General features: G+C 45.1%; 1 protein-coding gene across 1 annotated transcript in view; it reads left to right on the top strand.

Moving 5' to 3' along the window:
* The first annotated feature begins 4,969 nt into the window (after positions 1 to 4,969).
* The window catches only part of POLR1E (RNA polymerase I subunit E), a 257,444-nt gene continuing 247,623 nt past the window's right edge, over positions 4,970 to 14,790 (top strand). The window contains exon 1 of the mRNA XM_086961686.1: positions 4,970 to 5,106. Coding sequence (XP_086817812.1) covers positions 5,040 to 5,106 — 67 coding nt within the window. The 5' untranslated portion in view covers positions 4,970 to 5,039. The remainder of the gene's footprint in view (positions 5,107 to 14,790) is intronic.

A 14,790-nucleotide genomic window follows, 5' to 3' on the forward strand; every position in this document is an offset into this window, starting at 1 on the left:
AATAGCTCAAACTTTCCTAATGCGAGACCTATTGCATTGCAAATGCTTGTTAAATATTGGGTTCATTTATACTCATAATTTTTAGGATGTATATTTGTAAATAACTTGCATTTTCAAAGTTTCAGTTGATTTTGGAATTACTGCACGTGTTATTTTCTTTTGTATCACTGTATTATTTGCCAAAGGTGAAAGGTGAGTTGTGCTTTGCATCTTGGCATGAGGTAGACCTTGGGAGTGCCAGGATGTTGGTGAAATGTTGAGGTTGGAATGTCAGGAAGGAAGGTTGGCGGTTGGAAGAAGGCAGGAGTTCCGTTGCTGGATATATATATATATATATATATATATATATATATATATATATATATATATATATATATATATATATATATATATATATATATATATATATATATATATATATATATTTATTTATATATTAATAAAACTTGCTGGATAACCTACCTTCTGTATCGTCTTAATTCCTACAGACAAGCTCGGGTGCTTGCGGGGAGGAAAACTCTAACAAGCATTGGAAATGCAATAGGTCTCGCAGTAGTAAAGTTTGAGCTATAGGTGTTATTTATTTTTTTGTTTTTTATTTATGTGTTGTTTTTTCTAAATAGCTAAATTAATAGCTTTCTTCTTTACAAAGCCAATAGTTATAATTTTTGTAAATGTGACACCTCTAGCATTTGTAAAGCAACATGTTTTGTATTAACGGGACTTATATGTGACTTATATGTGTTGATATAAAAAAAATCAATGGCTTTAAAAAACAATTAATAATTAATACGTAAATAAAATGGATTTTATTTTATATTGCCAATAGCGTAAAGTTTATTAAATATATTTAGTGAAGATGCTGTGGTTGCGCTGAGTGAGGGTGAGTGAGGGTGAGGGTGAGTGAGTGTGAGTGAGGGTGAGGGGTTGAGGGTGAGTGAGGGTGGGTGAGGGGTTGAGGGTGAGTGAGGGTGAGTGAGGGTGAGTGAGGGGGAGTCAGGGTGAGGGGTTGAGGGTGAGTGAGGGTCAGGGTGGGTGAGTGAGGGTGAGGGGTTGAGGGATTGAGGGTGAGGGGTTGAGGGTGAGTGAGGGTGAGGGTGAGTGAGGGTGAGGGTGAGTGAGGGTGAGGGGTTGAGGGTGAGTGAGGGTGAGGATGAGTGAGGATGAGGTGTTGAGGGTGGATGAGGTGTTGAGGGTGGGTGAGGGTGAGTGAGGGTGAGGGTGAGGGGTTGAGGGTGAGTGAGGATGAGTGAGAGTGAGGGGTTGAGGGTGAGGGGTTGAGGGTGAGTGAGGGTGAGGGGTTGAGGGTGAGTGAGGGTGAGGGTGAGTGAGGGTGAGGGGTTGAGGGTGAGTGAGGGTGAGTGAGGGTGAGGGTGAGTGTGAGGGTGAGTGAGGGTGAGTGAGGGTGAGGGTGAGTGAGGGTGAGTGAGGGTGAGTGAGTGAGGGTGAGGGGTTCAGTACAACCATCTTGTTAGCTAACAAAGTACTCCTAATATGACGGATAATTACGTTGCATCAGGGAGCACTGTGTGTTGTTAGGAGGGCATTGCTGTGGGGAGGGGGGAGGAGAAATGCGCCATGGCGGGGAGGGGGCGGAGCGGGGGAGAGGGTGTTAAGCAGCAGGGTACAGAAAAAGGTTTGCCAGGTGTTGCAATGTATTTAGTTGGTTGGCGAAGGGGGTGTTGTGGATTTTTCCTGCTTTTTTTAGCCGAGCTGCTGCAGATGTTGTGAAGACATTTGGCAATGTAAACAGCTGAGCTGAATGGCCGGGAATGAGTGGGCGGTCGAGGAGGCCGCTGCCGATTTGGTTAATGTTGGAGAAGGCTGAGAACAGCATGCTCGGGAACCAAAGGGCGGTGCAACCTGACGACTGGCCATGCCTGGGTCATGTGATACGACACCAGCAAAGCTGAATGGGGCGCGCTGGTCACATGACGCTGAAAGGGCTAGTTGACTGGCTAATGTAGACCCAGAGGGTGGTGAGAAGAGACATGATGATGACTCTGTAACGGGGTTCATTTTTATTAATGATGGTCCAAAAGCACCAAAAAAATGAAAACAAGCCATCAGTACAACCATCTTGTTAGCTAACAAAGTACTCCTAATATGACGGATAATTACGTTGCATCAGGGAGCACTGTGTGTTGTTAGGAGGGCATTGCTGTGGGGAGGGGGGAGGAAAAATGCGACGCGACATGGCAGGGAGGGGAGGGGGCGGAGCAGGGGTGTGGGAGGAGTGCGGGAACAGAGGGCGAGGGGAGGAGAGTAGGAGGAGGAGAGTAGGGGAGGCTAAACCATTGTTTTATATATTATATGTCCCGGTTCCTACTGGCAGAAGGGCTGCTCTAGTTATGTTTAGTTTGCTAACAATTGAGAAATGATTGCTTCATAATGGAACCCCATGGCCTCCAGAAATCTCTTCAGAAAGCATACATTTCAAAACACGGGCAAGAGGAACCAGCCGCATAGCAAGAAGCCTTTTTTTCCGATCTGTTCTCATTAGAGAAAGGGGGACATGGAAAAACCAAAAGGAAGAAGCGTTATGAAAGTTTAAACCATCTGCTGAATTATATAACCGTTCTTGCTTTCCGCCCAGGACACAAGTGAAACAGTGAGAGCTCAGCCGCTCGATTCCTCAAGTCGAGCAAATCGCGCACATAAACAACACTCTTGGTGCCAAGTTCCTGCGGATTTCAAACAAGTGTTGCATTGAGTCACTTAGCAGACTGCCGTGCCAAAAGCCATGCACGTGCTACCAGTCTGCTTGGAGCCCATGAAAGGTGCGGGAGACATACCTTCTTCACCAGGAGCAAGCCGGGGCGCGAGGAGGGCGTCAACCTCAGAGATTTGGGGGTTAGGAGGTAAAAGCCCACAGGCCGTTTCAATTTCGTTGGCAAGCGCGTGGGTCATTATTATACAAATTTGTAATTCAAAGGCGTTGACAATTTGATTACAGTCGTCGCAGGTTGGAGGGAAGGCGCGTGATGGCGTCTGAGCAGTAGGAAGAGGTCTTTAGTCTAAGTAATTTGTTTTGTAGCATTGAGGGAAGTACCACGACGACCGGATTAACAGATAAAATAGAGCAAAGCCGGCCTCGCTCGCAGGCTGAAAGAACTGAATTAAAATACCCCGCTTACGAGTTCTGTAGAGTCAACACGAAGGTTCTGAGCAAACGACCGAGGCGCGCAGTCTGAGTAAACCAATTATCGGGCGGATTAAAGAAGCAGGAATCACTAATGTCATCTGGAGATGAGCATTATATCTGCAGGTCTCATTCAGCCCTGGCTGTAAGGTGCGCCTGTGGGGAGCCGCTCGCGCAGGCCTCATATTGTGCATAATAAATATGCCTCGATGCTTTGCACAAGGCAGGCGGCTGGGGGGAGGGGGGAGGAGAAATGCGGCGCGACATGGCAGGCAGGGGAGGGGGCGGAGCGGGGGTGTGGGAGGAGTGCGGGAACAGACAGAGTAGGAGGAGGAGAGTAGGGGAGGCACGGCCTAGCGGCCGTGCAATTAAGAAGTGAGGGGGCGGGAGAGTAGGCAAGAGCGCGTGGGTCATTATTATTCAAATTTGTAATTCAAAGGCGTTGACAATTTGATTACAGTCGTCGCAGGTTGGAGGGAAGGCGCGTGATGGCGTCTGAGCAGTAGGAAGAGGTCTTTAGTCTAAGTAATTTGTTTTGTAGCATTGAGGGAAGTACCACGACGACCGGATTAACAGATAAAATAGAGCAAAGCCGGCCTCGCTCGCAGGCTGAAAGAACTGAATTAAAATACCCCGCTAGTCTAAGTAATTTGTTTTGTAGCATTGAGGGAAGTACCACGACGACCGGATTAACAGATAAAATAGAGCAAAGCCGGCCTCGCTCGCAGGCTGAAAGAACTGAATTAAAATACCCCGCTTACGAGTTCTGTAGAGTCAACACGAAGGTTCTGAGCAAACGACCGAGGCGCGCAGTCTGAGTAAACCAATTATCGGGCGGATTAAAGAAGCAGGAATCACTAATGTCATCTGGAGATGAGCATTATATCTGCAGGTCTCATTCAGCCCTGGCTGTAAGGTGCGCCTGTGGGGAGCCGCTCGCGACATGGCAGGCAGGGGAGGGGGCGGAGCGGGGTGTGGGAGGAGTGCGGGAACAGACAGAGTAGGAGGAGGAGAGTAGGGGAGGCACGGCCTAGCGGCCGTGCAATCAAGAAGTGAGGGGGCGGGAGAGTAGGCAAGGCAGGCGGCTGGGGGCATGTGCACGCGCTTTTAAGCTCAATGCGCATGCGCATTGAGCTTAAAAGTCACGGGCACTGCAAGGAATCGCCACGATTCCTTGCAAGTTAGATAAAGAGTGGATGAGCCCCCATAGTCTTGCTTGCTCGATGCGCATCGACAGGCGAGACCTAAAAAGTGTTATCTTTATTAACCCAATTTGCGTGGCACTTGGCATGGGAGAAAATGAACATGAGAAACGACAAAAATAATGCAATTACAAAAACACCGACACTCACATTGGAAAATATATGACACTTATTCCCCCTGCATTTTGAGTCAATAGATAGACAAGTTTGGGATCATCACACCATGTGAACATTGACATGTCTAAACAGTCGTACATTAATATAAACACAACATGGGGACTAAAGCAGCAACCACATATTGCTAATAATTATACGGAGTAGCATAGTACAGCTCCCCTCCCCAAAAAGAAATAGAGTATATCAAGCCAATTAGTACATTACAGGTTTTAACAAATGCATTATATGCGTTAAAGGTAAGAACTTTTCATTTCGGACGAAAATGCATCAAAGAAAAGCATTGCTATAATTCTATACATTTCTAATGAAGACGACAGAGCGGTTATTCAATAAAACGTCCCAAACATTCGCAGATATTTAGTAAAACGTCCCAAACATTCGCAGATGCGGCTGTGTTTGAGGCAGGCTCACTGTTAGAAGCTAAATGTAGTTGTCTCTTCTCTCTTTCAATGACAAGGGGTTGGAGGTCAGATGCCAGGCGTGGCAGCGACAGTACAAGCAGTAGTTGAGACAAGAGCATGGCAGCAGCTCGGGCATCGTGGGTATACTCCGGGGACCAGCCCGACGGGCAGAACGTGCTGTTGGGTAAGTGTTCAGAGATTACCTAACCCCACCCCCACCTAGTACCCGCTCCCGCACACATTCGGAAGGTCTACCTGGAGTGTTGAAACACGCGCTATGCAACGAAAACTGACCATACACTAAAGTCGCAAATGCAGAGAGCACGTGAGCAGCGTCACTACGCAGACAAGAACTTTAAATGGAGCTATCATGGGAGAGTACTGAGACGGCCTCTTTGGTGTGCATTATTTGCTCATCATTCCACATGACGGGATCACGTGCTTTTCACATGTTTGCGTTTGCTGCTTTGTTCTGGGTAGAGTTGTTGTTTGTTCTTTTCCTATGGAATTTGGCTGCCGTTAAGGTTCCAGCCTATCTGGGAATAGATCAGGCCGTTCGGCCAGGGCTTCCGACTTTGCAGCTGGCGAGCCAGGTTCGAGCCTCGTCTCAGCATCCTGTGATAGTTGGCAAATCACCTAATCTCCCCGCGCCTACAAAGACACGCATTGGCATAGCCAATAGGTCTCGCATTTGCTAGAGTGTAAGCCAGGGCTTGAGTCGGGGTACCACGTGGGTGGACGGCATCCCCCCCCCACTTATTTTACCGGGTGGACGCAGTCCCTCCTGCCAAACAGCTGGACTTCACTCTTTGGCCTCTCTGGAACGAGATCGGAGCTCACAGCACGCTGCTCACGCTTGTACAATCAGGGCCACAGCTTCTTCACACAGTGGACACCCCCTTGTGCATCACAGATACAGGAAAGTCATGCCTTCCGCATGTAAGGGATGAGCGAGGGGAGGCAATGAGCCCGATGGTACAAGCCACCTTTCGCGACGTCACTTCCTGTTGTGACGTCACTTCCTGTGACAGCACCCCCCCACTTCTTTTTTTAGGACTATTAGCATAGTAAATCACAATGCCTTTTGTGCATCTGTTTTAAAAACAACATACAAATAAAAGCCATGGTCACTTGCAATGCCAATTGCTCCAGCTCTAGTAAATGTGAGACCTATTGCATTGTACATTCTTGGTTTAATTAGCAACTACATCTGTTAGAATCCGGTTTCATCCTTTCGTTTAGAAACAGGCATGCCACCACAATCTGGATTTTAGGCACTCAGGAGGATACCGCCTGTGTTTCAAGTGGACCAAACCAATCAAGCAATACTCTACGGAGATTGCATCTATAGCAGGAGTAGCTTCATGAAGCGTATGGACTATCAGTAACCTAACAGAAGATAAGGAACTGATCGTCTAATTTTGGATATGCCTTAAACATTATTTAGCATCAGGACACAACGAGGCTGAACCCAAATGTTTTCAGAGGCACCGCTTTACATGCGAGGGGAGAAATATTTCCCTTAACTGCCAGATAGCAGCAAGGCATAACTGGCACCTGAATACTTTGAAGGAAGGCAAATGGCCCAGCTCTGAACTCCCAACCATGTCTATTGCCAATAAAACCACCATCTCTCAATATCACATGTAGGCCTCAAGCAACTGTGCCTCTTAAGGGAAATAGTGGCAGGAAGATGCAAGTCTTTTTTACTCGCACTAGTGGATACCAATAAAGGCATTTGACATTTAAAAAAAATGTTACATTTGTTTCCAATGCCATTGTTTTAATTTAAAATAAAATTTGGATAACAACATTTTGAGGTGTAAAAATAGACAATTGGCCTGTCCTGAGCTCAGAATTTTGTACTTAAAACTATAAATGTTTACAGTTTTATAATGCCCCATACTTATTTCTACACTTTACAAACAAGAGACATTTGCTAAAATAAAATGTGAAATTAACCACGTTATGAAAGCGCAGTGGTAATAGAAAAAGCTTTCGGTTTGTCGTACAGTTGAGATTAAAATGCTGTGCATCGTGTGCAACCCTAATACCCATATCAACTGTTCATGCAAGGTACCAACATTTCAAGGGATGGGGAGGGGGATTGAAAAAGGGTAGGGATGCAAACATGTTCCCAATACATTTTCTTCAGTCATCTTTGAATAAACGTATGGCTAGACACACCATGTTAACTATAAAACACTCTTTCCAAATAAATAGAATGTCTTAAGGTAAGGCAAGGTGCACTTAAGTACAGTAGGCCTGTGACAAGAAAGGAAAGGAACAAAGTAAATAGTCAGTCTCAGCCACAATGGTGTTAAACAAATGTAAATACTGCTTCACAGATGAGACTTTGCCTATCCTCAGTGACTCTCAAACATTAGCGCAGAATATTTCCAGCGCTGAAACCTTATCACTGCCCTGGCAGAGTTTAAAGTGCGTGGCTGTGCCACGCGCAAACATCATTACACCGCCAATTATTACAACACACGCTGTAACATACTGGGGAACAAAGCTGCAATGGGCTGTACAAACATGCATACTACCTGCAAACGGAGGTACTGGTGATAAACTAGACTGATGTGATAGCGCACCGCAGGAAGGAACTCAGCGCTCTTACTGAGGAGCCGAGAATGCCACGTACTCGCACACAAACACGGAGCGATGGGTCTCGAGGCAAGCAATGTCTAAAAAACACACAACCGCACAGACTTCAAAGTGATACTTTGTGTAACTGCAATACCTGGGGACTGTGGGAGAACAGTACGGCGGATTCCCGGGGAGTACACTGCACAGCATTTGCTTACTGTGGTGAGGGGTTGGAGGGAGTAGTAGAAGTTAAATAAAAGACGCGCTCTGCTATAGTATAGAGAGACATAAAGCTAACGAGGGAGTGGGATAAGGGAGGGGAGGAAAGAGGAAACTGATTAAAGTGATCGCGTGGCATGCTACAGTAGAGGCATGAAGCTGATGAAGGAGTGGGAGAAGGAAGGGGGTAGGAGAGGGGATTTACACGTCGCGCGCACAGCTGGTGGCCTGAAAAAACTGAGAAAGCCAGATGTCAGCTGTGCATGTTGTGCGCGCTTGTGCGTGTAACAGCCAGCTGGTGGCCTGAAAAAGCCTGTGGCCTGTGGGTAGCACTTTGAATACCCGCTTACTAAATGTCTCGCCAGTGCCGCGCATGCGCTGGCTCAGGCAACACCTAATGAGTGTGTGCTCTTGTCATGCGCTCCAATCCCTTCGGTTCAAGTTCGCGATATATAAATCTGCCCCAAAAAAAAAATGCTTGGTCACTGACGCTGCTGCCACTCTCTCTCTCGTGCACCCCTCATTTTCTGTCCAAGAGTCTCATTAGGGTTGAGGAGGTGCTGGGTGAACACACTTAAAAGAATGGTCCTTCTCCGAGCCATCCAACAATGTTTTCAAAGGCTTAGGTCGTTTGCTGACAGTGGTGTCAATGTAACTGCCAAGTTTTGCACAGGCCTTTATTTCAACACTTTTTCAGCGTGCTTATGTGTGACATTTCAGTGCCTTTGTGTAGAATTTATAATCCATAAGTGACTCTGTATAGGAAGGAGAACATGCTGTTACTTTCAAGTAATAAAAATACATTATTCTGTTTTGTGCAATGTAAATCTCCGTAGATGCCAATTTGCAAACATATATAGGTTGGCCGTGTCTATTATTACAGTTTGACTGCTCCGGATTCTATTCAAGAATACAGAAAAAAATGATGTGGTATTCAACATTGTTTTATTAATTCGTGTTTAAAATCCATTAAAAAAGCGAATGGAACAGGTACCAGAATGCAATGGGCAATGACAGGATAAACGTCTCACAACTGACATAGATCAAGAAGAGTTTTCTGAGGTTGTCTTATGTTGGGTCTTGTATTACTTTCGTCTTTGTATCTCTTGCACTTAGAATTAAAAAAAAACACACACAACCTGATATTTTCTTAAAACAAAATACAGAGCGCTCAAGTTGGTCAGAGTCAGACGAGAGTAGCTAATACAGTTCACTTTTTTCCTTTAAATTTTGTGTAGGGTCATCTTTCCTATTAGAAATGCAGAATTATATGTTCCAAAATCCAATGGCTAAAACAAAACTTGATATATTAACCTCTGATATAAATCAACTCGGGCTCTTTTATCATATTTGGTCATTTTCTGCATATATTTGTAAACTGTGTTTTCCCGGAAACCATGTTAAATCCACAGTTTTTACCTGCACTTTCAAAAACAATCCATTTAGTCACGTTTGTTTCCGTGATCTATTAACAATGTGGATCTTACATAAAATGTTGCCTTTATTTTGAAGGTCTTGTATATTCTTACTTCCATTCTTACTTCCATAACAAAAGCATTAAATGCTTGATGATCTCACTGAGTTGTTTCAGGGGCCTTTGTTGTTGGAGGCTTGCCTGGTTAGGCAGCTGATCTCTCATTGGGGAAGGGGCTGGGGTGCGATAGCGCGCCTCTGGGCTACTGAAGTTTGTCTCGTCACAGGCTCCAGGGTCACTCGTCCACCAGTGCATCTCGCAACAGCACAGGTGCAAGGGAGCCAGGTCCATGAAATTGTTATGTTCTGGGTCAGATGATTACATTTTTTAAACTATAAATTCAAGAGAATTACAGGTGAGATAGATTGCGGTGAAGCATGCCCACTTGTGAAACGTACTCAAATTCATCCATTTTAAGATTAGCAAGTTATTTTAACATGCAGTAAACATTTATGAATATACAATATCCTCCTACACCACCCTATCTGCTCTTTATTTCTTCTGCTCAAAGACTGCCCAGTTTCACTCGGGCTTCCTCATTTACTCACATACTGCCCTCTATGATCACATCTTGCCCCCTCTGCTCCTAGCACCTTCTGGGGGGACACTGCACCCTGCCACACATTGCCCCATCTGCTCACTTATGTGCCTCATTTGCTGTCTCCCACTGCTTCTCACAGCCTACTCACTCTGATCCCCAAGTTCTATACTCACTCAATTGCCTCCATCTGCATCCTGTCCCTTTTTCTCCAACACTCTCATTTGCTCACATACTGCCACATCTCTTCCCTGCCCCTTTTCTTCACACATTACCTCTTTTGTTCATAAACTGTTCATCCACTCTCAACCATTCTACTGAGATACTGCCTGCCCTCTTTGCCCATGCCCTGCACCTTCTTCCCCCGTCTCTTCTACACCATGCCCCCATATTCTCCTTGGTCCTTCTGTGCACACATCGACCCTCTGTTTCCTGCCCACTCTTCACGTAGTGCACATTGTATCACACAATACCTCCTCTGCCTCTTACTTTCTGTTTACACACTGCCACTTTGATATACGTAGCTTCCATCTGCTTCAGACTCAGGTGCTCGCACATTGCCCCATCCACTCGTTACCCGTACAACTCACACTCTTCCCTTTTTGCTCACACCCTGCTCCCTACCTCGTTTAATCTCACAGTCCCTTTCGCTCCTTCTCCCTTCTGGTCACATTGTAGTATCCTGCATTTACATTGTAAGGTGTTTTACCACCCCTGCTCAGCCAGTGCCTGTGCTCTGACTCATTGTAATGTTGGAGTCTGATGATGCCTCGGAATGTTGGGACTGAGAGCTGAGAGACAGTTGGTCATGGGCTGAGCACTACACACACACTGCTCCCTCGAACACACATTGGCCTCAGCTTCTTTACCCTTCTGGTTACGCACTATTACCTGCTCACACAGTGGCCCATCTGCTAATACATTGCGCCCTCTTGGTCTATGCCAATTCTGCTCACATTTTGTTCCTTTGCTCACATGCTGACAGATATAGTCCCTGCCTCTTCCGCTTATTCATGGCCTTCTTGTGTCCACACTGCCCTATCCACTCCTGTCTGCATCGCTAACACACTGGCCCTTTTGATCACACATTGCCGTCTCAGCTCCCTTAAGATTTTGCTCACACATTTGCCCCCATGCTCCCCGAAACATTTGCTCACACTTTGCCTCCTTTGCTCACTCACTGCCCTTCTACTTACCGCTGATTCTGCTCACACATTGCCCCTATGATTCCTGCCCCCTCTGCTCACACACCCAATCTGCTTCATTTCCCTTTTTTCTCACACACTTCCCCCTATGCTTTCTGCCACTTCTGCTCAAACTGCCCCATCGGCTCTCACACTGACCCATCTTGAATCTGCACTAGCAGCTCCAACTACAGCAGTACTACCCGTGCCATGTTTTCACATTTACTGATCACATCTCTTCGGTAACACAGTTTAATCTTCAAGAGCAGAGCTCTGAGCAGCAGAATCACTCGGACTGTGCCACGGCCTATGCAAAGCCCCCATCCTGAAAATATTTCAGAGACCAGAGCCGCAGAGCTCCCTAGAAGTTGGCGCATATGCACCAATGGGTGAGTGGTTCGAGTCAACAGTGAGTCTTATTCGTCCTTTGCTTTCCAAGAAAGTGCAGATTGGCCATGGTTGTTTGTTGTGTCTCTCCACTATAACTTCCAATTTGTTCTGCACCCTCACTGAGACAGAAGCTCTCAGTGGACATGACGCCACAAGTGATCTGGCGATCTGTGGGCTCTGCGGCGCAGCAGGGGCGATAGTGGCAATCAGCCAGATCACAGCGTTGCAAGCACCCAGCTCCCTGTGACATCTAAGACCTCTCCTCACCCCTTGGCAAATAATGACAGCAGCGACTGCAGCTAAATGCTGTCTTTCTTAGTCACTACTCCATGCACACTAACAGATCATATTTACACCTGTTACGCATCATGAACTATTGCAGCGGCTGAGCTCAGTGGAGCTGAGTGTATGATATTTGCAATAATGCGGGCACCATAAATGGTTTGCGGGATTCTAACACCTAATGTTTAATAATGTAGAGGGCTTTATTAATATATATGGCTTCTTTTTACTGCCTAGATAATTTAAAGGTTGCCTTGTAAGCCCGTTGTTGAGAAAGGGAAGACAATAATCGGGTAACCTTGAGACACAACTGATGAACTTGACTCCCCAAATATATAGCTATTGGCCTATTTTGGCTGAAAACATGAGGAACTAACTCTAGAGCTAGTGAGAGATAACTACTGACTGGTTACACCCTCCCAGTGTTATGCTATATACATTTCTACTGTATATTACTAATGTACAAAAAGTACCCAAAGGTGCTACATTGATTGGAGATTGTTTAAAAAAACAACACCTCTAGTCTTGCCCCCACCATGTGGTCCCCACTTCAATATGGGTTTACTCCCGCTGAAAGTGTAACATTCCCTGTTATCACGCAAAGCTTAAGCACATTTCTAATGAGGCGTGTGAATGAGGAGAACAGAGTTCTTCAACCATCCATGTATCTTGTTGGGGCAATAGAAAGCTTTACTGTTGTCCTTAACCCCTTGGTTTCACTAAATGATCACAACTAAATAGTTTATTGGGTTTTAACATAGAAAAACACAAAAACACCACACACTTTGCACAGTATTTCATACATTTTTAATTCCCAATAATGGCTGAAATAAAGGGCAAATATATTTATCCTGTCAATATCCAATCAAGGTTAAAAAATGCAAATATAGCAATTCTGCCTCTACCCACGCTAGCCTCACAGTTGGGTACTTATAGGCTAGCCACCCACGCATAAAAACCTTTATGTTACTACCCAAAATGTTAATGTTCATAATGCTTCCCCGGATTCTGAAGGCATATTTAAAATATCTCCTGAGTCTAAACAAAACATAATGCCCTTTGGCTGTTAATAAAAACACAATGGCACTCTCATAATCTTGCGTATGTGTTTCACTTTTCCTTATATGTTGTACAACATAGGAGGGCATGGGCTTAATCTTCAACTTGTCCAGAGACACAAAAAGACAAGGGATGTACATGGATATTTTTATTCCAATGTCAAATACAGCAAATAATATGTACTGATCATTCATTGAATTGCTATCTTGTTATTAGAAGTTTTATTGCAGCACTGTGGGTAACTTCACAATAAGGTTTCTGTAGAAAATGTGCCTTGTCTTTATGCTCACCAGGATTTGTTGCTTTTTGCTTGACTGAGATTTTTGCTGGTGTTAGACTTTGTGTACTTTACCTCTGCTAACTAGGAGTAAAGTGCATGTTCTCCCCTTTCTGACATGGTTGTAGGAAATCTGCCTTTTCTGTTTGGTTACCCCAGATTTTCAGCTATTATTGGACCCTATATTTTTGCTGGTTTTTGAATCAGTGCACCTTACCATAGTTAATTAGTAGTAAAATGCCTGTGATCCCCCTTTAAACATGGTTGGAATGTCTAAATGACTAATTGGTATATTTTAACTTACCTATAAATCCCTAGTGTTTGGTACAAGATGTACCCAAGGCTGTGGATGTTAAATGTCACTAGTCTTGTGGGAGTCTTCACAAACATTTGCAGAAGACCTCCCTAAAAATAGAGCAGAGGACTTCCTCGAGGTGGTAAATGAGTGATTGATGGTCTCAAGCCAAATAATTATTGCTGCTGCCAATTTGTTAATATTGGCAGCCCGAGGGTACTGTCATGATGTTGCCTTAAGAGGGCACTCTTGGCTTAGCCTTACAGCCCTTAAACAAAAACCCCAACAACTGATTCTTAATCTTCCCTTTCCTGGATCCACCTTATTTGTTAGCCCTACAGATGACGCAGTGGCTTGGATGTAATCCGATATGGAGACCCTGAAGGTAGTATGTCTCGCGAAACAAAAAGATCAACAAAAGCACACATACAAGCCATAACAATGTTTTTATCTGCAGAGGGTTCAGGCCCCTCAGTGGTACCAAGGTCACCAACAACAAAGACCTTACCAACAACAACCACCTCACCAACCCGGAGGAAGAGCTACCCAACAGCCTACTCAATGGTGAAAACCTACAGCTGGTTCTAAAGAATGAATCTCTACTTCCCCCTCTTCTGTTACCCACTCCGATAGGGGAAAGTATCTCTCATGTCCTGACAGAGTTGGTCTCCACCATGAAAGATGGCTGAGTTTTAAATATTGTACTGAATTGTTATTGTGTCAGGTTTACCAGTCCGCCGCCAAATATCCCACCAAAAGCATCCACTCAACATCTGCAGATGTTGACCCCGAAAGTAAACATCCTTCTGCAGAAGCATTTGGTGGAAATTGTTCCTCCCAAACAATGAGATTCTGGGACTTATTCCCGTTATTTTCTGGTGAAAAAGAAAGCCACCAAAACCAATTCAGACCTGTTCTCGATCTAAAACTAACCAACAGGGGAGAGGATGAGGCCGAACGGGCTAGGGCGGTTGATCTCCGATCTGGGGAACCGGGTTCAAGTCTCGGCAATTACGCTTAACATCCTGTGATTCTGGGCAAATCACTTAATCTCTCCGTGACTAACAAATATGAATGTGTCCTTGTATAACATTACCTGTGCTCATGCAAAGCTTTCTGATAGCCGAAACCTTTGGGTCAAGTTCGCGCCTTATAAAACTCCGGGGGGGGGAGGGGGGGAAGGGCAAATGGATTAGAAGAGAAAAAATTATAATCAGATCTATCCCCAAATACCCCAAGGAGATGGTCTCTGTTCAATAAACTTCCAGGATGCATATTTGCACGTTCAAGTAGCCAAAAAGCACTGCAAATTCTTGAGGTTTGTCGTAGGTCACGATCATTACCAATACAAAGTGCTTCCATTGAGCCTCAAATTAGTCGCCAGAACTTTCTCAAAGTGTATGGCAGAGGTAACTGTACACCTCAGACAACTCTGAATATTCCTCTACCTGTGTCTAGACGACTGGCACATCAAGGCGTCAACACCTCAAGAAACCCCAATGCATTACCAGTTGACTAGCAATCTTCTCCACTGATTAGGACTGCATGTCAATCACAG

Source organism: Lissotriton vulgaris, chromosome 3_1, assembly GCF_964263255.1.
Source record: "Lissotriton vulgaris chromosome 3_1, aLisVul1.2, whole genome shotgun sequence".
Classification (NCBI taxonomy): domain Eukaryota; kingdom Metazoa; phylum Chordata; class Amphibia; order Caudata; family Salamandridae; genus Lissotriton; species Lissotriton vulgaris.